The sequence below is a fragment of the Hyaena hyaena genome, unplaced genomic scaffold, assembly GCF_003009895.1.
Source record: "Hyaena hyaena isolate Hyena2069 unplaced genomic scaffold, ASM300989v1 scaffold_626, whole genome shotgun sequence".
NCBI classification, from domain to species: Eukaryota; Metazoa; Chordata; class Mammalia; order Carnivora; family Hyaenidae; genus Hyaena; species Hyaena hyaena.
This window is the reverse complement of record NW_024081259.1, coordinates 96,050-121,160: the sequence shown is the minus strand read 5'-3', so window position 1 is coordinate 121,160 and position 25,111 is coordinate 96,050. Positions and strand designations below refer to the sequence as shown.

The 25,111-nt window shown below is 44.4% G+C and overlaps 1 protein-coding gene across 4 annotated transcripts in view; it reads left to right on the top strand.

The window, feature by feature from the left end:
• SEMA6A (semaphorin 6A) overlaps nt 1-24,691 on the top strand; it is a 133,300-nt gene extending 108,609 nt beyond the window's left edge. For 3 of the 4 annotated variants that reach the window (XM_039257535.1, XM_039257534.1, XM_039257537.1), the window contains 2 exons: nt 1,055-1,219; nt 20,513-24,691. In XM_039257535.1, coding sequence (XP_039113466.1) covers nt 1,055-1,219; nt 20,513-21,711 — 1,364 coding nt within the window. In that variant the 3' untranslated portion in view covers nt 21,712-24,691. The remainder of the gene's footprint in view (nt 1-1,054; nt 1,220-20,512) is intronic. The other variant, XM_039257536.1, reaches the window with a different exon arrangement.
• The last annotated feature ends 420 nt before the right edge of the window (nt 24,692-25,111 follow it).

Sequence of the window (25,111 nt, the reverse complement as noted above, 5' to 3'; positions counted from 1 at the left end):
GCCACCTGCGAATCCGCCCTACCTTCTACCAGAGGCAATGGTTACAAACTCGCAGTAGTTGCCTTGATAATCTTTTTTAAACCTTGTTCAAGAGGCTGCGATAGGGAAGACGGTTTCATAGACTCTATTCAGAAATCACAGAGAAGTTAAGTTTTCTTTCTCACAGAGGACAGGTAGTGGGAGTTCTTTAAGGCCTCGTGAAGGTGCCACCTGTATTTAGCCTTGGGGCATGACAGAAGGAAAGCGTAGGAATATGTTCACCGGAAATATCCAGAGTGTCTGCCCTAACTCCCAACCTGGCCACTCTTCTTCCAATGTTATCCTGCGATAGGCTACTCTGGATCCCAAAAAGCTCTCCCTTTCTAATCTGAATCATGCCAGGTGCTGTGGCCTCAAGAACAACCTTTACGGGGCAGGAGTCATGACACCATGGCTTTGCTGGAAGAACACAGAAAAGGCACAGCCATGGGAACATAGGGCGGCTGAAGCTGCCATCCCAGGGAGCCTTCAGAGAGGCAGGCGGTCACTTCTCTCAGAAACAGGAAGTCTGTGAGGTTGAGTTGAAGCTGGAAACCAGACACACACTGTGAGAAAGAAAGGCTCAGGACAGCATGCTGTTTGTAACACTGCCATACACCTGCCCTGTGAGTCACGAACGGTGTCCCCCAGAGCGGACCCATGCCGCCTTTCCCAGTGCTGAGGGAAGACCAGAGCTGGACACTAGGATTTTCTGAGCGTGTACTCTGTGCCAGACACTGCCAGGCGCTTCACTACCGTGTCACTTCCACCCTCCCAATGCAGGGAGGGAAGCGACACCATGCCCGGTTCACGCACACGGAAATGAAGACCCAGAGAGACTGAGGGAGTCTCCCGGGCTCACCCAGCAAGCATCCCAGACAGGATCTAGCAGCCAGGGCAGGGGGTCTCCTGCTGAACCCCCACCCCTCAAGCCTGTTCCTTCTCGGGCCGCCTCCCCTCAGTCTTACGGCCGGCACCCAGAGAATGCGGGGGTCTCTGGCGACGCGCTCCCTAACTGTATTTGTGATGAAAACAGGGCACTCCAGTTCCCTCTTGCCCAGCACCACCACGTCGGATGCAGCGGCTCAGGAGGGGTATGAGTCTAGGGCGGGAATGCTGGACTGGAAGGACCTGCTGCACTCACCCGACAGCACAGACCCTTTGGGGGCGGTGTCTTCCCGTAATCACCAAGACCAGAAGGGTAAGGCCTTGGAAATGCCTCTTCCTCTGGGGGGAGAGGGAGGGAAAAGCGAGGAGGGCTGTGTGACTGCTTCCAGCTGACTCACAGCAGCGTCTCAGGAACCTCCAGCACACGATGCTCATGCTCGATGCTCGAGAGCTTTCTCAAAAAAGACCTCTCTGCGCTAGGCTTGATTCTAAATTACTCCCCCCATCGAGGAGGAACCACACAAAACAAATAGCACATCCTTCTGAGCTTGCTCCATCCCCAAGGGGTGCGGTTTGGCCCAATGCCGCCCCTCCCCGCTCCTCTGAGCTCGGGCCCAGTGCTGGGTCCTCTTCTCCCATTCCCCAACGGGACAGAACGCGGGCCGGCCCTGGCCTGTGGAACCCACGAAAAGGCCCCGTTTAATGAGTGAGTGGAGAAATAGCAGGACAGAGCCTTTTCTGGCTGGTGGCATCTCTCGCTCGCGCATGGTGCTGAATTTGAATAGAGCCGCGGTCCTGCGATGTACTGTAACTGCCCTGTGAGGACAACGGCTAAGACAAAAATATGTTATTTAATCAAGCAGAATTGCTATGCATTTAAAATGGAAAGGAAGCTGCACTCAATGAAAGGGACTCTACTGTGAACTGTCCTAAATTCTCCCCCGCTTTCTTTGCGCAACTAGAGACAGGAAATGTCCTCTTCTTTTCTCGCCAGTGGCTGCTTCTGGTAACACATCCTACTTTAGCTGCAGCTGCAAACCAAAGAGGCCTTTACTTGTCCAAAAAACAGTCTTGTAAATCAGAGGCTGAAAAGCCCAGTTATGTTGTGAGCTGTTTCCCCTCATTCAGAATTGTTCGCTTCTATATGTTTTCAAGGGTTTCATCCAAGCGGGGGGTTTACCAGCCACGGTGACCCTTTGGAGGACCGTCTGTCATGTCCTCCCTCAGGATTTTCTCTCTATATATTTCCGTCTTGACTTTTAGAGGATGTTTTCCAGGCAGACTCACGCACTCAACTGTCACCCTCTTTTTTGTGACTCATGTGGTGAGAGTGCCATATACTCTGCTGCTCTTCGTGCCAAAACGTGAAGACTTTAGCCCTTCTAGCTTATTCTCGAGGACGCCGCCCTTAATCAGTTTGGTTACTCTTCTATAACTTTTCATATCCCCCGCCCCAAATCTTAAAAAGAGCAGCTTTTGTCTCAGCAGCCTCTTGAAGTTGGAGGCATCCCTGCTCTTACCATTCCCGAGAAAGCACCAGGCTCCTCAGTGATGGCACAGAATTATCACATCAGGCCACAAGCCCTAGCATGCGCCATTATTTGTTATGTGTGGCTCCAGACCGCAGATGTGGGAGTCTTGGCCGAGTGCTCGAGAAGAGACTGCTCTGTAAAATCGCTTCGTGTTTGCCCACTGCCGACTTTCTGAAAAACCAAATGGTCTTTCCAGGAAAGCATTAACTATGTCAACCAAATATCTAGCTGTTGGTTACAATCATTTCCTCTTCACTTCACTGAGACGGGTGGCATGAATCTTCTCCGATCGTTAACTCCCCCAAGGGATGGAGGTTATCAAAGAGTCCAATTAACACTTTGACAGATCATTTTAAAATTCGGCATTGTTCACTCTCCTGGGTCTTATTATGAATATTGACAAAGCTGGAAGCAGTCTACAAACTGTCAGACAATGGTGGCAGAGGTGATTGCATGGGTGTTTAACATGATCACTGTTCTTGTGCTATTAACTCCTTGCCTTGCCCTGTCAAATTTGAGTTTGGTTTTTGACAATTGATTATGTATTTGATGGGGCAATGACAATGGGTTGTTATGCAGAAAAAAAAATTTTTTTAAATGTAGCTTAATGTTCCTTTTACCATGATTCTTATGATTTTAATTTCCATTTTGCTCTGAACTGTTTTTCTGTTTTAATGTTCACGATTTATTTCAAACTTCTGTTCTGTTTTGCCAAGCACTGTGTGGTTGGACTTGGTGATGGCGTTACTCTGTTGGAAAAGTCTTATTTCTTTTCTGACCCATTATGACGTCCCTTAACTTGGCCCAATCTGTGATCTCTTCGCTTCTTCTCATTCCCTGATGTGGGTGCCTTAATGATGTCACATCCGTGTGTAGGGCATCTCCTGGGATGCGAGGGTTTCATGAGCTTCGCAAGGGCCTCTAGTGGGTGCTCTTTTCACTGGGACGATTGTCTCATGGGAATGTGACATTTGTGTGCCCCAGCTTTAGGAGCTAAATATACTCTGGAATTGTTTCTAAAATATCACACATTTCCCCACGAAGCAGAAAATGTGTCCCGCTCACCAGCTAGCTAAGGAGGAATCAGGTGCCCCGTGCCTTTTTTACTGTGACTGCACAATAAAGGCCAGTGAGCAAAAGAGCACATAGCTCTGCTCTGCAGACACGATGAACACCACCGGGCTGGGCCCGCTCTTTGCCCCACCTCATCCTCCAAACAATCCTGCATTTCCAGAGTATGTTTGCTTGCCGTTTTCTTTCTTTTCCTTGCTGTGTCTTTCGTCCTGATTTAATCTTGTGCGTCCCTCACGTTCTGTCCAAGCACCAATCCTCACCTTGCAATCTAACCCCCTTCTGCTACCATTGTTCTCAGCCTCCCCCTTTCAAAATAATAGACCCAAGCCCTCTGCCCTTCTGTGGAATGTTCCAAGGCTCTTTCCTTCTGCACTGTGAGTAGCATTCTGAGGCTGTATGTACACATATGGTCATACTAACAAAGCGTGAGAAGAGGCCTGTGAGGCTCGGAGAAGCATTATCACAGAAAATGAAGTAATTTTCTCTCTCAGTAACTGGCCTTGCCCTTCATTACCCTGCTGGCCTTGTCTAATGTCTCTTGTCCTTGCTGCTTTTCTTTAAAATTGCCTGATATCTTTCAAGCCCCAGATTCATTAGTAAAAACACAGCCAACTGCTCTGTTTTATCTCTGGGTCCCTAGATGTCTGGAGCCGCTAGAGCCAGCCCTTTAATCACCAAGTTGATAAATTGGATGCAGCCCTGGCTACTTCTTTCTTGGTTTGCCACATTTAAAAATATATATTATTTATTCATCCTATAACCATTGAGGTGGTAATGAGTAGTTACAAAGGGGCTCTAATTACACATGAATAAGAAAGAAAATCCACCTTATTTTTAGATCTGGCTTGTCTCCCCCCACCTCCCTTCCCACAGCAAAAGAAATAACGGCTTTCTTTTTTAGGTTAAGCAATACTGAAAATTAATAGCCACTCTTGTGCCTCTTGTTTCTGACCAATAGTAATCATACTATAAAACCTGATTTCCAAGAAGACTGCAAGATATGTGAGGGAATTAGCCATGTACCAATCTGCCAAGAGAGCTGTGTAGCATCAGTATAAAAAGTAAATGCTGACCGCTGCTGTTAGGTCCCAGGAATAAATCAGAACAGAAGGAAATCCCCTACTTCAGACTTGACAGAGTTCTTGTGAGCTGTCAGAAAACAGATAAAATGGTCAATATATACAAAGATGTTCCCATTCGGGTGGAAATGCCAGCACTGTCGTATGCTTATATATTTTGGGAAATCTTTAAAGTGCGATGTCACCAATTACATTTTGTCAAGAGAATATATTCACTGCAGACAAGAAAAAGAGGTAAAAGTAGAATTTAAATTAGAGATCAAATGAATAATTTAAACTAAAACATACAGTAGATGTTGAGTACCTTTTAATCAATGTACAAGCTATTTGTGTAAGCAATTTTTACTCGGGAAAATAATACTGCAGTAAGATACATAAAGGATGATGAGGAGTATATTGCTCATCCTTCCTAATAATCCTAAATAGAATTTTCCAAATCACAGAGTCTACCAACAATTCCTCCAACACAGGGTCGCCTACAGCAGTAGGGCCTCCCAGGCAGGGCGTGGGGCACCTTACAAGAGATGATTTAGGAGGCTCTGATGACCCTGGCATTCAAGACTACTGAATCCTGTGGGAGAAGTCACATCACACTCTTTGCGTTTCCCTTTCAGTCTTCTTGGTTAGGTTGAGGAAGATGTCTCAGTTTGGGGCTTTGTCATTAACAACTCCCTTAACTTGCTACTATCCGGCTTTGACAAGAAAAAAAAACAGGCTTTAGGCTGGGGGCTGGAATTAATACAGTTTTGCTTTTAATTACTGTTTTATGGCTACCTCCTACCTATGAAAAGTAATGTACTTTTTTTTCCCATTTGTGATCATGATATCAAGTTTCTACCTGAAATACATTTTAAAGGTAATTTAAATAAAATACTAAGTAAATACGAATGCAGAAAGTATAGGGATATGAAAATACTAACTAAATACCACGGTCAGTAAGGCTCACTGGTGTCACTCAAATTGTGGTACTGTAGTTGAATGACTAAAGTTTGGGTAACTCCGGCCCAGAGCAATCATATGAGTCCAGTGAGGATTAAACTCGCCTCTGCCTTTGGAAGGACAAGATTTAGAACCACAAGGCTTGCGTCCGGGCTGGGCTCTGAGTGCTGCAATGATATGATCCAGTGCCCTTCCAACTACTGAGCTCTGTGAGTGGGGATGAGAGGTTTGGTCAAGCAGTTGTTTAGAGCAAAATGGATCTAGACTAAAAGGAAATCATCCAGTCTAGCCTTGTTAAGCATCTGGTGAGATTTTTCTCTCCACCAGCAGTAAGAGCCTGAGTGACACTTAGAGTGAGTTATTCCTCAAGCTGTGGCCTAGAGAGAGCTTACCCTCGGCATTTCTGCTGCCTGTCTCTTTCTTCCAGTCAGAACAGACTTGTGATAGTGTGTTCCCCTAATCTGGCAATAACCTACACTTGACCCTTTTTTCCCTGTACTCTCCTTCAAGCTCTACCTATTCTGACTCTCTAACCCTCAGAGGCAGGCCTTCCTCATTAATAAGTTGAGAAATCCAGTTTTTGGTGAGTACTATAGATACTGGAGACCGGCCCTGAGTGCCCTTGCATTTTAACAATCTCCAATGCTTCAAATCGAATGGACTGGGGATTTTAAAATGCCCCAGTTCTCTTGATGGGGAAAATTATTTCTTGGCTCCTATCAAGTCTTATGTAGGTAGGTGATCTTACATACGGAGAAAAATATCACTGATGACAATAGTAAAGGAAGAAAAACAAGCTTCTCTTCTTTTCCTGACTCCTCAACCTGGGCCAGATTTTCTCTGCCATTTCCTCAGTAACATTACCATAACAAAAATGTTTTCTGAGGCGTCTCAAGCAAAATTTATTACTGGCTCCATAGCACAGTGCTGGATGCCAATAAGGAGTGAGAGGCTACGCGAGAGATAGACACGGTTCCCATCCAAGAACTAGCAGACCGCCAGACAGAGCGCGCGCACATACACACATACACCAAAGTACACCCAGAAAGTCTTCGCGACCACCACTGCCTGCGTGAACCAGGCAGAAGTGTGCACGGCAGGCTTTAGAAGAAGGTATCAGACAACTGAAGACAGCCTGGCTGATGTCAAGGACGTAGCCCTTTGGGAGAGATTTCTCAGTCCTTTCTCCTTAGTCCTTGCCTTCAACATGCCACTTGACGGGGGTAGAGGTGGGGTGGGGGGAGTGAGGTATGTTTGCTGCAGGATTCATAGTCTAAGGTTTTGCGGAAATGCTGCCAAACTCAGGCCTTTTTTGAACAGCCTGAGCTTTATTTCAAAAAGACCGAGCCCATGGTAATTTGCACACCTTTTATTAGTAACACCTATAATACCATGGCCATTTTAAATGTGAAGGTAGGGCAGTCTCCTCCGAGAATCCAAAGAAAAGGGATCCATCTGATAGGGAAGACTACTAGCAGGCAGGGGCAAGAGTGTCCGGCTCCCATGCCACACCCCAGGCCTGACTGCACCCGGTAGGAGTGGGCATGCTCAGAGCCCAGGAACATGACACAGACCGGAAACTGCCCGCTGTTGTTCCAACAACCATTCTGAATTCAAGTTCACTTATTTCTCTTTTTGAGGGTTACAGGAAAGCCTAGCCTTCAATGCTCACAACAAGTGTCTAAGATGCTATTGCTACTGCTAATGAAAAAACAAGATACAATTCTTGAAATTTAGTCAATTAGCATTTTAATTTGTGGCATTATACCCACCCCATAAGGTTTAGTATCATTTTTATTACTCCCTGTTAAACTATGTTACTCTCCAAAGTGGAGATAGGTCTAAAGAATGTTTGTGGGGCATTATTTAGGGGTGGCTGAGTAGGGTTCTTAGGTAAAATGCAGAATTCCTAGTTAAATTTCAGATAGGCCATGAATAATTTTTACTGTAATTATGTCCCATGAATTGCAGGAGACATTCTTATACTAAAACATTATTGTTTAGCTGAAGCTGAAATTTAACCAGGTGTTCTGTATACTACCTGGCAATCCTATTCAAAGAGACTGCTGATAATTTATTCAATGAGTATATATCCAATCCCTAGATTACATCTACCCTCTAACTCTTAGAAATCCTAGAATAACCTTTATAAGAGAAATTAAAATTTTCCTTCCGTGAAAAACATTATCATTATATTTAATTTCAGAGAATTATCACTGGAAGTTACATATGTGTTTGAGATGTGACAGAGTAATTTAAAAGACTATCACTGGAAAACAGGCTTTCAAATGCCACTTTTAAGTGAGAAAGGCTCAGAAATCAATCTGTTCCTAAACTGGGGCATAGTTAAAACTATTGATTCTTTTTTTAAAATTTATATTCTTTTCTGTATTTAAAATTTTTTCTAATGTTTATTTTTGAGAGACAGAGGGTAAATGGGGGAAGGGCAGGGAAAGAGGGGGAAACAGAATCTGAAGGAGGCTCGGGCTCCAGGCTGTCATCACAGAGCCCCATGTAGGGCTCAAACTCATGAACTGTGAGATCATGACCTGAGCCGAAGTCGGATGCTTAAAAGACTGAGCCATCTAGGTGCCCCAAAACTATTGACTCTTTCTAATTCTACTGAATCTCAGGTTTTTATCAACTGTTATGTTAACCATGTGTATTTTTTTTAATTATATGGCTGCCTTTTTTTTTTTCTATTTCCATGGTTTTGAAGGATATTAACTGGAATCCAGAAAGCACTAGAAAATATGTTTAATAATGGTGACAATAGCTCCAATCTCAAAGAAAGGCAAACCAACACCCTTAATTTCTTTCTTCATGCATTCAACAAATATTCAGCTAACAGGTACTATCTATAAACTGAGTGTTACAGTGGATACTAATCTGAATTTAACATATGTCCTTAACTCAAGGAGATTTAAGTTTTGCAGGGGGTATATGCAGGTGACCTCTTGGCTAGCCACTGGGGTAAGAGTGAAATCTGAGAGTAAGAAAAGTAAAGAGAAGGGGCACAGTAGAGCTCTGAGAGTGGATGAAGAGAGACATAACTCAGATACAAGTTGGGGACTAGGGAAAGGCCTTGCAAAGTATGAAAGGATAAAAGGAGAAGAAGGACATTTCATGCTAAGTAAGTGACATGACCAGGACATGAAGCTAGGCAAGTAGAGCGTGAATGTGCTGTGACCAACGCGATAGTGTCTGCAGAGTCCGGAATGAGACCTGAGATTGAAATGGTGGTCTGGAGCCTTAAAAGCCTCGCTAAAGGGTTTGGGCTCTAGCTATAGGCAATATTGGGGGAGGAAGGTGGATGGGTGGGAAAGAGGGATGCAAGGAGGGTGGGAGGGAGGTCAAGGCAGAGATGAAGAGGACAACAAATAACACAGAGATCACTCAATAACATTAGGTTGTTAGTTACATATACACAGTCAGTTTGGGAACTGGAATTTTGCATTCGTTTTGGATCTAACATCTAGTTCTACACATCACTGGCATTTCCCTGGTAGATGTGCCTTGTCAAGCAAAGAGCTCTAGCCTAGGTAAAGCCCCAAGCAAGCTGAACTCCAAATCTGGGCTTCTCTGTCTCTTTCGCTAAAAATCACTGGTTTCATCCAGATCAGACTTTGAAACGGGGGGGGGGGGGGGGGGGGCTGAGAAAGAAATGATAATCTAATTCAGGTGCCACCATTTATTTTCACTATATTAATACTTCTCCATCACCTACCAGAAAAAGAATCCATTTGTAGTCTCTGACTCTCCTTTGACTAACTGAAGAAAACTGTACAGTAAAGCGGGTCAGGTGCTGGGCTTTCAGACAGATGATGTGGAAGTTTCCATGCATCGTGTGCTGAAGAGGAGGGCAAGGACTGAGAAGCCCATGTGGAAGGCTGTAATTGTTCTTTCAGCAGTGCATGCAGGGATGTAGATTTGATCTAATTAATTTTGTATCCTCCTGACAACTTGCTGAATTTATCTAGGGTCTTGATGAGATTATTGTGGAAAGGGTAGAAGTAAAAAAAAAAAAAAAAAGCTAAATGTCAGCCATGTAGAAAGCTGTTTCATCTCCCTGCCTGCCTGCCTGAATCTGCACACCAGCATCTAAATTCCCCTTTTCTAGAGATACTAACCAAAACTTTTCTCTTAACCTAATATCCATTTTCTCAAAACATGAAGTGCTTAAATTATGATTCTCAAATTTTTTTCTTCTAAAATCAGCAACTTAAACCTTAGGGCATTTAAAAAATCAATTCACGTTCTAGAGGTGCTTCTTATCTTTAATCTATAGCCACTTTTCAGGCCAATGAACACCCTTGACATGAATTCATTTTACCCCGCCCTTTCCCCATTCTCTTTCCATTCTTTACCTTTTGCACAAAAACACACACAATGACAAAGTTTTCTGACAGCTTAATGGAAATTTCAAGGACTACAGGGACTAGGTTAGGCATGATCTTATTAAACGGAACATCTGGAGTCGTTAAAAATTTGCTCTTTAACTGGTTAAACTGCACGGTGTTCATCTAAAATTTGTTTTGTCCTAACAATAAAATGGTAAAGAGTCCATCTGTATATTGGATCACGTGTAGTAATGGAAACATAATATTAGCTTTATGTCAAAACTTTCTAAAAGCCTTATGTCCTGGAGTTTAAAAGCAAACAGACCAAAAAAAAAGCCTGTTCTAAGTTTCATTCTGCAAACCTCACTGCTGCATAGACAAAGTAGTCCAGTAAGGGCAAGAGAGTGGAAAATGGGTAATTTCCTGAAGACAGCTTCTCTCTCCTTGACATTGTGCATGAGAACAGCCTCGAAAGCTGCAAGCACTGCTCAGAGTACATGATTCACGTCCTTACCATAAAGAGAAGGAGGCCGGAAAAGCTGCCTTTGCACCCGGGTCTCAGGGAGACAGGCGGTGCTAGTGACAGGTGTGGGCTGCGCCACTGGCCTGAACGGACCCACACAAACTGCACCACCACATAAAGCTCCCAGCACCTTAAATGACAGAGAGGCCCTCAAGGAGACTCATGAAAAGTAGATGCGCGGTAGACGGGATCTTAATCGGGTCAGAAAGCTAATTACGGGCAGTATGAAGGTTTGTCATCTTTAATTAATATTTCTTAAGCTCTTGTAAGCCTACAGCCTGGGAACCGTCTTTGTGAAGAGATTCATTTTTAATAGGATAAGAGGAATCTCCCACCCCGCTTATTTTTTAAATTTCATAATTTTTAAAAGGATGGATTCTTTTTAAATATGTTTCTGCAACTGCATTTCTTCACCGAAGGCAGAAGCAGTCATGAACTGTACGGCAATAATGGAAGTCACCGCTGACAATGCTTTATTAGGAGGGAAAATAGTGTTGAGAAATTTATAGGGCAGCAATCTGCATTATGCCTAACCTTTTGGACATATTAAAGCTTGTCGTTTCCAGTCCTGCAGGCTCTTGTTATTCATAAATAATAGATAACACTGGACACAATCATCTGACATTTGTTAAGGCAATAAATATACTGTAAGTGCTGATGGCTCTTACACTGCATGATTTAGAAAGCACACAGCAGAAATTTAATGTAACTTAAAATGTCTTATATAATTCTATGGATTTGCAGATTCAGTTCAACTCAGCAGATCTGTAAGCACTAAGCTCTACTGACTCAGTACACTGTTGTGCTAGGCATTTTTATTATCATAAAGCAGGACCTTGATTTGGGGAATGAGCTCCAGTCCTTCCCTCAACCCAGAAATCTAAGAGAATCTTCCTGAGTTCCTTACTCTCGCCTGATCATGAAGAAGTAGGAGGAAAGATATCCTGAACCACCACTATCTAATGTTGGTTGGTGGCTATGCCTTGTCTGAGTGGAGTCAATTTCGAGATGACATGACGTATGACGCAGACCTCTAACAGAGGCTGCTCTGTCCATAGTGAGCCCCCCAAGAGAATCTGCCTCTTCTGGCCCTGGCACCCAGTTCTGACTGCGCTGACCCAATCTAGGACACATCTGGGCTCTGTAGTACCAACTGCTACCTGATGGCCCCTGTGACAGAGACGCGGAGCCTCAGAAGGTCCCCTCTGTGTCTTCATGCTGCGGCAGATAAAGAGACCATAGGTATTTCTCCAGCAGCTCTTGGCCCTAGCAAATTGGGCTGGTTCTCTTACGGCACTGCCGCTGTGTTTTCGGCCATATGTCAAGCTTCTGTCAGGTACCAAGGGGAAGTGTGAGGGATTTGCTTGTCTTTCTAATAAAATTGCATCAACTTTGTATTCTTTGTCAGAATATGGTAAATGCAGTAAAGAACAGCTGTCCCTGAGACCCACGAAAGCCTCATACTTTGACCACAGAAGACTGCATTTATTTATTTTAGAAATCATTTTGAAAGTCTGCCTATACATTGCCTCAGTGGTATATGAGGCTGGGCTTTAAACGTTCGTTTTCTGACATATCATTCGTGTCATGTAGGGCAGTGTTGCTCAAATTTTAGTAAAAATAAGAATCATCTGGAGGTCTAAAACACAAGTTTCTGAGCCTCAACTCTGATTCACAAAGTCTGGGTAGGACCTGGAGATTTGTATATTTAACAAGTTCCAGGTGAGGCTTGTATCGAGCAGCACAGATTTGGGACACTTTGCAAGCTGCTATGGACTATCTTACTTAAGGTCATTCTCTAATATTTTGCTTTATTTTTAAATCTTGACTTTTCTACTCTTGGCTGACACAATCAAACCCTACCAAAGCGTCACATTAAAATAGTCTATCTTGGGCCCTGAACAAGGCAGGTAACTTGTCTGAAATTCTAGAAACACTTCCATTACATCACAATGAGCATTAACAAATGCCTTGCACAATGCCAAGTGCTTTACATGCATTTGTTCATTTATTAAATCCCTCCAACAACACCCATCTCCTAGCAAACACTAATAATGCTTAGAGAGATTGAGTGACTTGCCTAAGATCACAAAGCTAGTTAGTCATAAGACCAAGATTTAAGCCCAGGTCTTTATGACCTCCAAGTTCATGTTCTTGACCAGGAACACACAGCCTCATTTATAATCCAGATCCCAAGAATAATATCTCCAGCAAGTTAAAGTTGGCAGCTTTAGTATTCAAACAGAGCTGTTTCCTTCTATTTGTGTTATTTTGCTTTGTAGAGAAAAAAAAAAATCAAAGCGCTGAAAATAATCCAAAGAATCACCTGAATTTCACAATATTAGTGAAATTTTAGTGGGAGATCCACTTGACCGTTTTGTGGTTTTGAAGCCTTGTGAGAGAGCAAAGGAAAATGGGACTAGGAAGTCAGAAAATAGAATTGCTTTGTCTGGTTTCAGAAACTCCTTAGACATTGGGTTTCCAGTCTAATTAGAAAGAAAAGCTCAAAAAGAAGAAAGATAAACCATGCAAATTCTGCAAAAACTTTGCCCATTTGAAATGATCATTACTTTACAAAGACAGGGACAGTTCTAACACGTGAAACCACAGACCCACACTGTCAGGGTATGGCTTTTAAAAATGATCTCCTCATGACTCCCAGTCTAGACTTCAATCCATGCTACGGATGTAACATTCCCATTGGCAGTGCCATGTCTAAAATGGTTACAGCAGAGAAAGATCAGAGATCCGAGGATTCCCACTGCCACAAGGGAAAATTAAGCTGTTTTTCCTCTTAAAAATATGAAATAGAATAAACTTCATGCTTGTTCTCCCTCTGCTACCTGTGATGGCATCCCAACAATAAAAAAATGCATCAATTTCAAAGATGACAAAACTGGAAGTGGATTCATCCACAGAAAACCACAGTAAGCACTATTTCTATATGTGAGTCTAAACTGACTAAAACAGCTTCGAAACTGAGGGTACTAAGCATCCAGGAAGCTGCCTCTACTTTGGCATGGTCAGTCATTAATCTGATACATCTTGAAGACCAGGGCTCCTCCCAGGACCCAATCTTCAACCTGCCAGGGGGAGGGAGGGGGTGAATGAAAATAAGAGGAAAAGGAAAGTTTGAGTTATAAACTCTGAGCCCATTTCCAAGGCTGCTGGTGTTTCAGTTTATTCTTAAGCCATCTGGTTCACGTTATGCCCCAAGACCAGAAGAAGGCTCCTTCCTGCCGAGATAACCACAAAGAGTTCCCACTGTGCTTTGAGTATGGTCATCTCCACCGGGTGGGGCATGGCTTTGAGGATAAACTGTCTCCAGTGAGGGGTTTTCCCCTATTTGTTTTCTTCTTTCCTTAACAGGGATTACAGCCTGTCCTCTGTGGTGAGCATCCATGATGCCTGGCCCGTGATTAGTTCATTCATTCATAGTGCCTTGTAGGACTGCACGTCTGGCATTCTGTTGCAATAAGATTTTCAAACAAGAAAAATTGGGTTGTTAGATTCCATTCACCCAAGTTGTTACGAGGATTTCAAGGAAATTGCAGGCTTGTCTTACTATAAAGGAAAATCAAGAGTTTATTTTTAGGGGATCCTACTCTGGGGCTTTTGTTGGTGTTTTGCCATCTTTGTTAGCTCTCAGACCCGAGACGAAACCCACTCCAACGCGGCAGCGAAGGAAATGTCCATTCTCCTGCTTGCCTTTGCATGTGTCTCTCAAGGACACAGAGAGGCTTTGTTGTCTTTGTGGCCATCGGGTCTGCTTTACACAGATGCCTAGTAATCACTTCACTATGGAGACAGACACATCCATCATATCACAGCAGCTCCGAAATAGGCTGTCCAGTGAACAGGGGTGAGAGGGGAAAGTGTGCACTTAACCATTTCAAGGTCCTAGCTGCCAGGGGCTCCTATACTTAGCAAAGTAATTGGTGGGCATGGGTAGGACTCCTCCCTGGTATTTAGTTTAACAGGTACAGTTGATTTTATGTATTTTTGTGTGTCTTGTTTCATGCTTTCATAGGACAGCTATCTCCCAGCTATTTCTGTAGGAGGCGGGGATAAGTATAGTGGCGGAAAAGTTTTAATTTTAAAAAGTTATAATAAATTTAGATGAACTTAGCTGTACTTCTGATACAAAGCTATGGCCTCTAAAGCCTGTTGTTTTTCTAATAATGGATTCAACGTCAAGCAGAGTAAGCTGAAAGTCAGCTTTGTCAGGCAAGAAGACGCTTAGAATTGCAGGTAAATTAACCAAGACTTTCCTCCCAAAATTGGCTTGTCTACCATATCTTTTTCAGTCATTCAAGGCTTCTCACAGCCTGCTTCTAAGTGGTGACTAGCTCATAACTCTTTCTTTTTCTTCTACAAGTACTCATGCATTCATTCACTATTTATTTAACAGATATTTACTCAGCACCTTATGCCTGGGAGTTTAGGGGTAAATCTCCCTCTTGGAACAACCTAGGTGAAAGAAACAAACACAGGGTAACAATGTAAAAGTGATGATTTTGGGACACCTGGGTGGCTCAGTCGGTTAAGCGTCCGACTTCTGCTCAGGTCATGATCTCATGGTTTGTGGGTTTTAGCCCCTCTTCTGGCTCTGTGCTGACAGCTAGCTCAGAGCCTGGAGCCTGTTTCAGATTCTGTGTCTCCCTCTCTCTCTGACCCTCCCCTGCTCATGCTGTCTCTCTCAGAAGAAAAGAAAAAAATTTTTAAGTGATGATTTTAGGATAGAGAAGTGCAGGTCTCTGTGGCACTTACGGAAGAGCTAACCCAGTTGGAGGAAGTTAGAGAAGGCTTCCTCTTTTAAGCCAAGGCCTAAAGGAGAGGTCAGAGGAATGAGAGGTGAGCAGGGGTATTCCAGGCACAGGGAACAGCCCATGTGAAAGCCCAGATGGAAGTGAAGAGTAGAGCCAAGTGGCTGGTGTCTAGAGCATGAGCGACTAGACAGGAGTTAGCTTGCACTTTCCTTCCCACTGCGCACTGGTTCTTACTGCTCTCTGCTTCTGCTGCCATCCTACACACCCTTAAGGCTTGGTTCAAATGCCACCTCCTAGGCTGTAGCAGAAGCAGTGCAGCTCCTGATGCTTCCACACCTTGGATGTAGTTCACGTGTGAGCACCTGCCTTCTCCCCAAGGGGATCACAGGGTTTGTGCCTCCTTCACTTTTGTCTGTCCAGCACCTGGCACAGTGCTTTGGTCTGTGCTCAGGAAATGTCTGAAGGCACCCACCAAATGCTTGGAGCTGACACCCTGTCACACCGTGACAATGAGGGTAAAGGCACAGAGAACATCACAGTCCAAGAGAGCATCTTTTCTGAGGTATGCTGTCCCAGAGCTTGGCACTGGGCTTCCAGCGCAGACGAGGCAATTGTAGAGGATCCAAGAGAAGGGCTACCGGAAACCGTATTATATATAACAATCTGAGGTTTGAAATTTCAAAATGCCTTCGCGTGGTCAGTATGGGAAGAGTCAGGACTGTGCTGGACTTCCTTTAGGTTTGTAACCGTTCTTATTTTAATTACACTTTGCAGGGCCTGGAGGGTGAGGTTGTTCATACTCTTTTCCTTGCTTCAGCCTCTCAAGAGCTTAAAATTGTCGCTCTGAGACCTCCCTCCAGCAACCCTCCAGCATCTAAAAACTCTCTCACCTCAGGGGGAAAAAAAAAGTGAAGATTCTATTCTTTCTCAGTTCTGCCAATTTAAGGCATGATTTCAGAGAAATCTCTAAGCCATTGTGTGCCTTGCTTCCTGCAATAGGAAGGTGGAAAGAATAACCATTTAGCACCTCATGACTGGTGAGAAATAGTTGGTGGTTAATGAATCAATGCAAAGGCTGTTTCAGATACTGTTTTCATTATATGTCCCATTTTCAACTGGTGAGAGCAGAAGCCCCAGGGGTTGGTGGAGGAAGGCATTTCAATGACCCAGGATAGAGAAGCCAACTCTTATCGGTCCTCGTAAGTGGGGGTGGGGGATGAGACCTGGAGAGGGAGTATGCCACCCTATAAAGGCCCCTCCACTTCCCTGGGGGGTGGGGGGATTCCATACATCAGAAGCAATGATGTTCTACCAGCTCCCTTTGTGGAGTTGTGTTTGTTTTGAATTATTCAATTATTTAATTACACCAGAGCACCCAATTGTTACAAATAACCTATTTAGCCTCATCATCTCTTTTGGAATTATCCCAGAATGAATTTCTTTTGACTTTTAAAATAGTTCCTCATCATTATTTTAAACATATACAGAGCACTTTTATAAATTTCTTCTGTCTAACGGCTGTTAGTATTATTATATTCTGTTCTATGGGTGGAGACCTCATTTGGTTCTGTGACTTCAGAAGGTTATGGTAACTCCAAAAATGACCCAAATTTAGGGGCCCTCTTAAAAATGTGTCTACAATGTATTGCAAACCCATTTACTTAATAATCATTTGTTAAGTGGCCAACTAAGATCCCTGGTGATGGTAAAGGTTATAAATGCACACAAACTACAGTCCCTTCCCTCCAGGAGCTGAATGCAGGATTATTAGTCCACCAGGAGTCTACAATCACTGGGTTTTACTCAACATTTCCTGCATTTGTTGTTTACTGACTTCACTCAGGACCTATGGGCAGTCCTCAAACAGAGGTATGTTCTCCCTTATGTTGCCTCAACAAATTATCCCTTTGGCAACATCTGGACCAGCACAGGGTTTGGAGCTGAGGACAGGTCTGTCCTCCTCCCCCCCAGGGAGCCCCACAGCAAATGGAGTCAAATGGAGCAGTTGTGACCCTTAAGCCCTTGGTGGGTGAGTGACTAACCAACCACTCTCTTTTGTGGCTTCTTTTGCCCTTCAGATCTGTCCAGGAAACTACAGCATTTAAGTTCTTTCTTGTTACATCATTTGATACTTGCAAAAACCCCATAAAGGCTTTAAAAGTGTGTGAACCCCATATCGCAAATGAAAAAAGTGAGGCCCGGAGATGATAAGTCACCTGCCAAAAGGTCACACAACACTGTAAGTGGGAGCTTAAGACCCCAGGCCTTTGGAGACCCTAGTGCTGGTTGCACCCCCACCCCTCTGACAAATCTGGTGTGTTCAGTTCTTCACAGCAACCAACGTCACAAAGTTGATGTAATCATTTCCGTGAATGCCCCTTTGCCCTTTTCATGCTATAAGCAGAAAGCCTTAAGTTTAGAAGGCATTTTCCAAAAATAACTTAAAACTTATCTTCTTGACTGCGCTTTCAACTTAATCTCTGATCTATTTCTAACTTTGGACATGGGATTTCTGGATTTACACAATCAGATGAGGGAAGCCACCTGCTTCATGGTAGTTATCTCAAAACTGAAGGGATGCAGGTTTTTAAGGGCACTATTTACATAAGAAAATGAAACGGGGGATGGGTGGGGGTGCTGTTTGAGACATGATTTTTCTTGGTCAGACCCTACTTGATTTGTTAACAACCAAAAACCTCAACTCAAATGTCATCCCCTAAAAAACGTATTTCCCAGTGAAAGAGCAAGTGGTTTCCATGAGGTTAAGATAGTCAAAGATCTTCAGACATCAACGAGTAATATTTGGGAACTATCAATAAAGCAGCCCTGGATAAACTTGAAACTTTTGCCTTTTTCCCAATTAAATAAGGAATAAAATACATGGGGCCACTTTAGCCTTATTCTTTTTGCCCTGTTCCTCTACAGTCGAGAGGCAAATTTAAATTGCCTTTTACACTGTAAAATTTTTTTTTTACAATGTAAAAATTACATTTTACAATTTAAATGTAAAATACCAAAGTCAACTGTAGATAACTACCTATTGTAAGCATGCATTTACTGGGAAGACACAGTCCCCATAGTGTTGCCATGAAGGGATCCATGAAATACCCACTGCTTAAAAAAAAAAATTTACCTAGTACCCCACCCCCACGGGTGAGGTCTACCCTGTGGTTAAAATCCACCGAGATCTCCAAGTCAGTGATGGAAATCAAACCCATTTTATTCACAGATGTACATTTTTGTGCCATTGTATGTGGGTGGTTAAAAATGATGTTCAATAGAACCCCCAATCAAAATTGAAAGAAATCAGTTGCTATTTCAGCATTACAACAAGGAAATGCAAAATTTAAGGAAGAAATTTTCATTAACACAGCTCCTTGGTGACCATGTATTAAAACATATTTGAATGCAAGGCACCTCACCGTTAGGGGAGCTCCAGCATATAAAAGGTGTGAGTTATAGCTGAATCCCCTGCTGGGTTTTTTTGGGGGGGTTGTTTGTTTTGTTTCTCAATTTCTACCCCTCAAAAGTTCATGAAGATAAGTCTGGAGATATGTGAGAAGTGTCACGTTTAGAAATTATTCAGAGTCTTGCCATCTTACAGACTCTTTCCCTGGGGTGAAGCGCCTGCCCTGTCCTTCATTAGCAAGGGCATTTGTTTAATCACAGAATCTTAGTTTCTCAAGAGATATCTACTGCTTCTATTTATTCCCCCTGAAGTCACAATCCTTTGTCTTTGACAATCATTTCCACAGCAACCAACAGTGATGTCACAATTAAGGGGAGGAGGAACGTTTAGAAGGAAAAGAAAATGTTCTCTTCCACATGCAAAGGTTTCTGAGCTATAAAACCACTGTTTCACTAATCAAAATATTTTAGCAGAAAGTTCCCACGACAAAGCTGCCTTTCTTCAAGGGCTCAGCTGTGATGGATACAAAGTATTTCAGCAGAAGTTGAAGGGTTGCATGGTGTGGGTTTAGGATGGGGTAAGAGAGTTTCATTTCGCTTCATTCTAATTCTGTGCCAGCTGATATCTGCCAGTAAAATACATTAAACATATTCCAGAAAGAGTTGATTTAGTAGATGAAAAATGTTTCTCCTGAGACCAGAGAAGGTACATTTTCTGTCTTACTATCATTTCCATAATAAGAACAATGTTTATATTTCCTCAGCCCATGCAGTGCCTCTAATGTATTCATGTTCTTGCACTCTCCAGAGGCAGGAATTGAGGTATCTGAGATTGTGTTTTTTAGCTACCGCATCAAGCACTTAAGATCTGACAATTGTGATGTGTATTCTCACTTGGTATTAAGAAATAAAAGCTTCAGTGTTTCCATTTGATTAGAGTCTCTCAGCTTGGTGGCTGATGAAGCAGGAAGAGGGAAAGCAACTTTCTTGAGAAATACGGCATCTCGGTTAATGTAGTGTAAGATTATTGACGGCTGTAGTCACATAATTTTTATTAAATTGAAGAGATTAGCTCTGCTGAAGAATCTCATCGTGACAGCAAACTCTAGCTGTAATAATGAGACCTGACACTTCTCAAACCCACTACAGGGCCCCAAATGGTCTTTTTTTTTTTTTTTTTTTTTCTAAATATTCTTTCAGTTCAAGGAAGGGAAGAGCTTCATTCAAATATTCAGCATATTTACCTGAAATTGAGTGCACATGGGTTTTTTGTGTTTGGGCGGGTTTTTTTTTTTTTTTTTTTTTTTTGAGAAGGATGATACAGAATCAGCATAAACGTTTGTAATGTGAGCTTTAACTATTTTCTTTCACTGTAAGTGACACACGCGATCTTTCCTCCAGTTGCGCGAAATGCAAACACAGCTTTTCTCCAGACAGAGGCCATGGTGCCCACAAAGAAGTCATCAGAAAAGACTCCCGAAGCCTGGAGTGTTCTGCCATTTGCTCATTTAACAGGCATAAAATTGTTGCCTCTTCCTCCCCCCAGACCCAAAATCTCTCTGTTATCCCAATTTTATAAGGGTAATAAGATGGAGGAAAGAGGAAGGGGGAGAGAAGGGATGAAGTCTGGAAATGGAAAATTGTCCTATTCCGGTGACCGAACTAGAGTAGAAAGAGCATATCCTTGTGAGAGGGAAAAGCACTTTTTCTGAACACAGAGAAGCAACAAAGGAAGTCTATTTACATACTTCACCGGGTGGGGGGGTGGGGGGTTGAAGAGGGTTAATTAGTTAACGTTTGGCAAGCTGCGCCCCAAGACAAGTTTTGCAGAGGTGCTATTGTCACTTATTACTGTTATTAATTAACGGGGTGAACGCCAAACAAAGATAAGCCTTCTCGGTCTGCTTTCATGTCTTAACACCGTCTGCGATGTCTATTGCAGGAGTGATTCGGGAAAGTTACCTCAAAGGCCATGACCAGCTCGTCCCTGTGACCCTCCTGGCGATTGCGGTCATTCTGGCTTTTGTCATGGGGGCCGTGTTCTCCGGCATCATCGTCTACTGCGTCTGCGACCACAGGCGCAAAGACGTGTCCGCCGTGCAGCGCAAAGAGAAGGAGCTCACCCACTCGCGCCGGGGCTCCATGAGCAGCGTCACCAAGCTCAGCGGCCTCTTTGGGGACAGCCAGTCCAAAGACCCGAAGCCGGAGGCCATCCTCACACCACTCATGCACAACGGCAAGCTCGCCACCCCCGGCAACACGGCCAAGATGCTCATCAAGGCGGACCAGCACCACTTGGACCTGGCGGCCTTGCCCACCCCGGAGTCCACACCAACCCTGCAGCAGAAGAGGAAGCCCAGCCGCGGCAGCCGCGAGTGGGAGAGGAACCAGAACCTCATCAACGCCTGCACCAAGGACATGCCCCCCATGGGCTCCCCCGTGATCCCCACGGACCTGCCCCTCCGGGCCTCCCCCAGCCACATCCCCAGCGTGGTGGTCCTGCCCATCACGCAGCAGGGCTACCAGCACGAGTACGTGGACCAGCCCAAAATGAGCGAGGTGGCCCAGATGGCGCTGGAGGACCAGGCGGCCACCCTGGAGTATAAGACCATCAAGGAGCATCTCAGCAGCAAGAGTCCCAACCACGGGGTGAATCTGGTGGAGAACCTGGACGGCCTGCCCCCCAAAGTCCCCCAGCGGGAGGCCTCCCTGGGCCCCCCGGGGGCCTCGCTGTCTCAGAACGGCCTGAGCAAGCGGCTGGAAATGCACCACTCCTCCTCCTACGGCCTTGACTATAAGAGGAGCTACCCCACGAACTCGCTCACGCGAAGCCACCAGGCCACCACTCTCAAAAGAAACAATACTAACTGCTCCAATTCCTCCCACCTGTCCAGAAACCAGAGCTTTGGCCGGGGAGACAACCCGCCCCCCGCCCCGCAGCGGGTGGACTCGATCCAGGTGCACGGCGCGCAGCCCTCCGGCCAGGCCGTGACTCTTTCGCGGCAGCCCAGCCTCAACGCCTACAACTCGCTGACGAGGTCGGGGCTGAAGCGCACACCCTCGCTAAAGCCGGACGTACCCCCCAAACCCTCCTTTGCCCCCCTTTCCACATCCATGAAGCCCAATGACGCGTGTACATAATCCCAGGGGGAGGGGTCGGGTGTCGAACCAGCAGGAAAGGCCAGGCGCGCGGTCAGCTCGGCGAGGCCCTCCACTGCCTGAGTACCCACCAGACCAACATGGCCGCGGCGGAGCAGAGGACGCTGGGGCCCCCTCGGGGCGCAGGGGGACTCGGGGAATTTGGGCCACGCGGTTTGGCGAAGGTTTGCGACGCGGGACTCACCTCCATTCCCGGACTTCACTCTCCCCGAACACCGTGCGACAGGTCGGACTCACGAAAGACTTCAATTATCATCACCAACACGAGCCAAAAGCACATTAGCCACCCACCCAACCCCTCCCCCACACGCATGCGCGCGCGCGCGCACACACACACACACACACACACACACACACACACACACACACACGTGAACGACGGCAACGTTTTTGTCCATGACCGCACGGGGCACTGCCAGACAGGGCTGGCGTTCCACCTGCGAAATACAAATACATTTTTTAAAAATCGTGAAAATTCAAAAGACAAAAAATAAAGGATTCATTGATAATTCTAACTCAGACTTTAACAATGGCAGAAGTTTACTATACTCAGATACTGTGAAATGCCCACCAGTGTTACAGCTTTCTGTTATTAGCAGATTAATGCCATGTTGGGCAACTATGTCATAGATTTCTGCTCCTCTCTTTTAATGAAATAACGTGACCGTTAACGCAAGTAACTCTTTATTTATTGTTCACCCTTTTTTTTTCCTTAAGGAAAGGACACTTCCATATACCATCCTATGAACAGCTCTTCAGAAAGCCCCTTGAAAGTTAAACTATTTAACGTGAAATCCATTAACTGGAATAATTGAGTTTATTTTTACAATAAATTCACTGAGTAAATAAGTCGGAGCTGGAATTTTGAGCTTTGTGTTTGGACTGTCTGATCTCTAGCTAAAGGAAAAAGTTGACAGGGGAATATTTATTCAGATCAACCAATTACTTTGCTGGTCAGGTCTCTGGCCTATAACATGCAAAAAATTAATTTAGCTTAAAAGTCCTTCCAGATCCTAGCTTCTAAAGCAACCGGGAGAGGAACTTTTAGAATGACACATCCACGTCCCATTTCTGCCAACATGGCTTTGTCAGTGGTTCCTACTTTCTGTGAAGGCACCAGCTTGTGATTCCCATCTCATTTCACCTTGCATGTGAGACAGCAAACTAAATCCACTAAAGGTGTGAACTAATTAATACGCTGGCTGCTACCTTGCATAAATTAATGGTTTGCTCACACGGGTTTTTCGTGGGGTTACATCTGTGAATAGCCTCTTTTCCACATGTAAATTTGTGCCTTACACCCTGAGTTGTGTACACGTGTAAACTGTCATTATGATAAACTTGCCCACACTTTTGAAATAAATGCAGATATTTATTTGACCCTCCCTCCCCCCACCCCCGCTCCAGCCCTCTGGAAGATTAGCATCTAGCAGATGGAAGAGGAATGTAGTGGTGATGGTAATAACACTGCAGCCTGGGAGAGCCGGCCAGCATCGTGCCCTCCAATTCACACTTCCTTCTAGTCGTGCCAATTCCACCCACCCCTTGGCCCTGCTACCAAGCGTGGCCCTCAGTGTTGTGGGTGGCAATACCCTTTCTCCCTGCAGCGTTCCCCGCTTCCCTTATATTCTCAGATCATTTCAACATGGTGATATCCTCACCGGCCAGCAGAGAAGGGACTAATGTCCCAGCTCCTCATTTCTGCTGTGTCCTCTGGCTGGAGAAAGCACCGTGTTCAGTTGCCAGGTACCTGGGAGGTGTCTCCAAGCCCTGGGCTCAGCACGCACATGCATTGCACACAAAGAAATGACGTGGAAATAGATGAGACGCAGGGAGGCTGGTCCCTGCTATGATGGATGAGTAACTCCAGATACAAAGCCAACCACAACGGATGCTGCAAAAACACTGACTGGGGCGGAAGATTTTTAATTTTTTAAAAACTTTCTTCATCCCTGTGTTGTTATTGTTTGTATGGGGGCGGGGTGGGAGGGTGTGTGCTCCCCCTCTGGTTTTCATTAGCCGGAGCACACAGAGGGGACTTCCGTTTACTCTATCACGAACAAAAGAATTGTCAACATACTGTGAGCATTGTTTTGGGTTGTTGTGTTTTGAAACAGTTAAGCAGTATATTTGGTGGCCTCTTCATCTCTTTTTATTTCCAGTTTGATCTTCTGGTTTTAGTCTTGTCTTTTAAAAAAACTCTCAAAAAAAGATGATTTTGGACAATTTTGAGGTGGCTGGTGAAACCATGGTACCTGCATAATCAGAGGGAGACCTAGGTGTGTAATGAGGACGCGTGCATATGGCCTTCCTTTCCGGTAAACATCCCTGGAGGCTTTGCTGCCATGTGAGATAGGCTTTTGTAGTTTTGTGTTGTTCTGTTTTTATTTCGTTTTGTTAGCGGAATCAGTGTTCACATCCTGTGAACTCCGTGCCCTCTTTTCTAGAAATTGGGATGATTGTTTTTTTCCCCTGGACTTTTCTTTGGAAATGCAGGACTTACTTAGGAAAGTGATGGGTATACATCACCCTGCTACCTTCTCCCCCACACTTGACTCCCAAGAGTATTGGCCATGCAGCACCCACTGTCTTGTCCCCCATGCGTGGGCATCATTGCCTCATCTGTGGTACAGGGACCTGTGTCAAAACTTCCATCCCCCATCCCCACAACTCCTCACTTGCGGTGTTCTCCCTAAAATGACCACATGTATTGAGCTGGTCTTTTGCATTTAAGTATTTTCTTCCCTTTTTTTTCCCCACTGCGTGTGGGGGGAGGGTCCATAAGCCTGAGTGTGCCTTTGCTTTCCACCCTTGCTAGACACTGGTAGATGCAACAAACTCAGATTTATATTTGTTGTAAAGTTGTAAAAATATTGTGATGTCACCAACTTTCCTTCCATCTCCACATCCCCTAACATCTGATTCATGACTTAATGTATGTTGTAAAATGGAAAAAAAAAAAGAAAAGAAAAAAAGGGGGGGAGACAAAAAAAAGCAAGGAAAAGGCTCTTTATTACTTAAAAGTAATAAAACAAGACTGTTCTACATTATTGTTTGTGTCCCGAATGCTTTTATTTATCTCTTAATTTTCCCCTTTGGAACCCCACCCTTCTGGGGTTGGATTCTCTTTCTCCCATCTCTATCTGGTTTCCAGAACATACATAACAATATGGTTAGACCCATTTGTTGACAATACTCACACCCTTCCCCCCACCCCACCACCCAAATTATTGATATGTTTTCTTTGCCTGTACCCAGCCTGGAGCAGAGTTGTAGCAGAAACCACCAGTAATTAAAAGGCGGAGCACGCATCAACTCCGTCTATTCATTTTACGCCTTTTCTTTTTATGGGCTTGTTCATCATCAAACATTTATGGTAAGC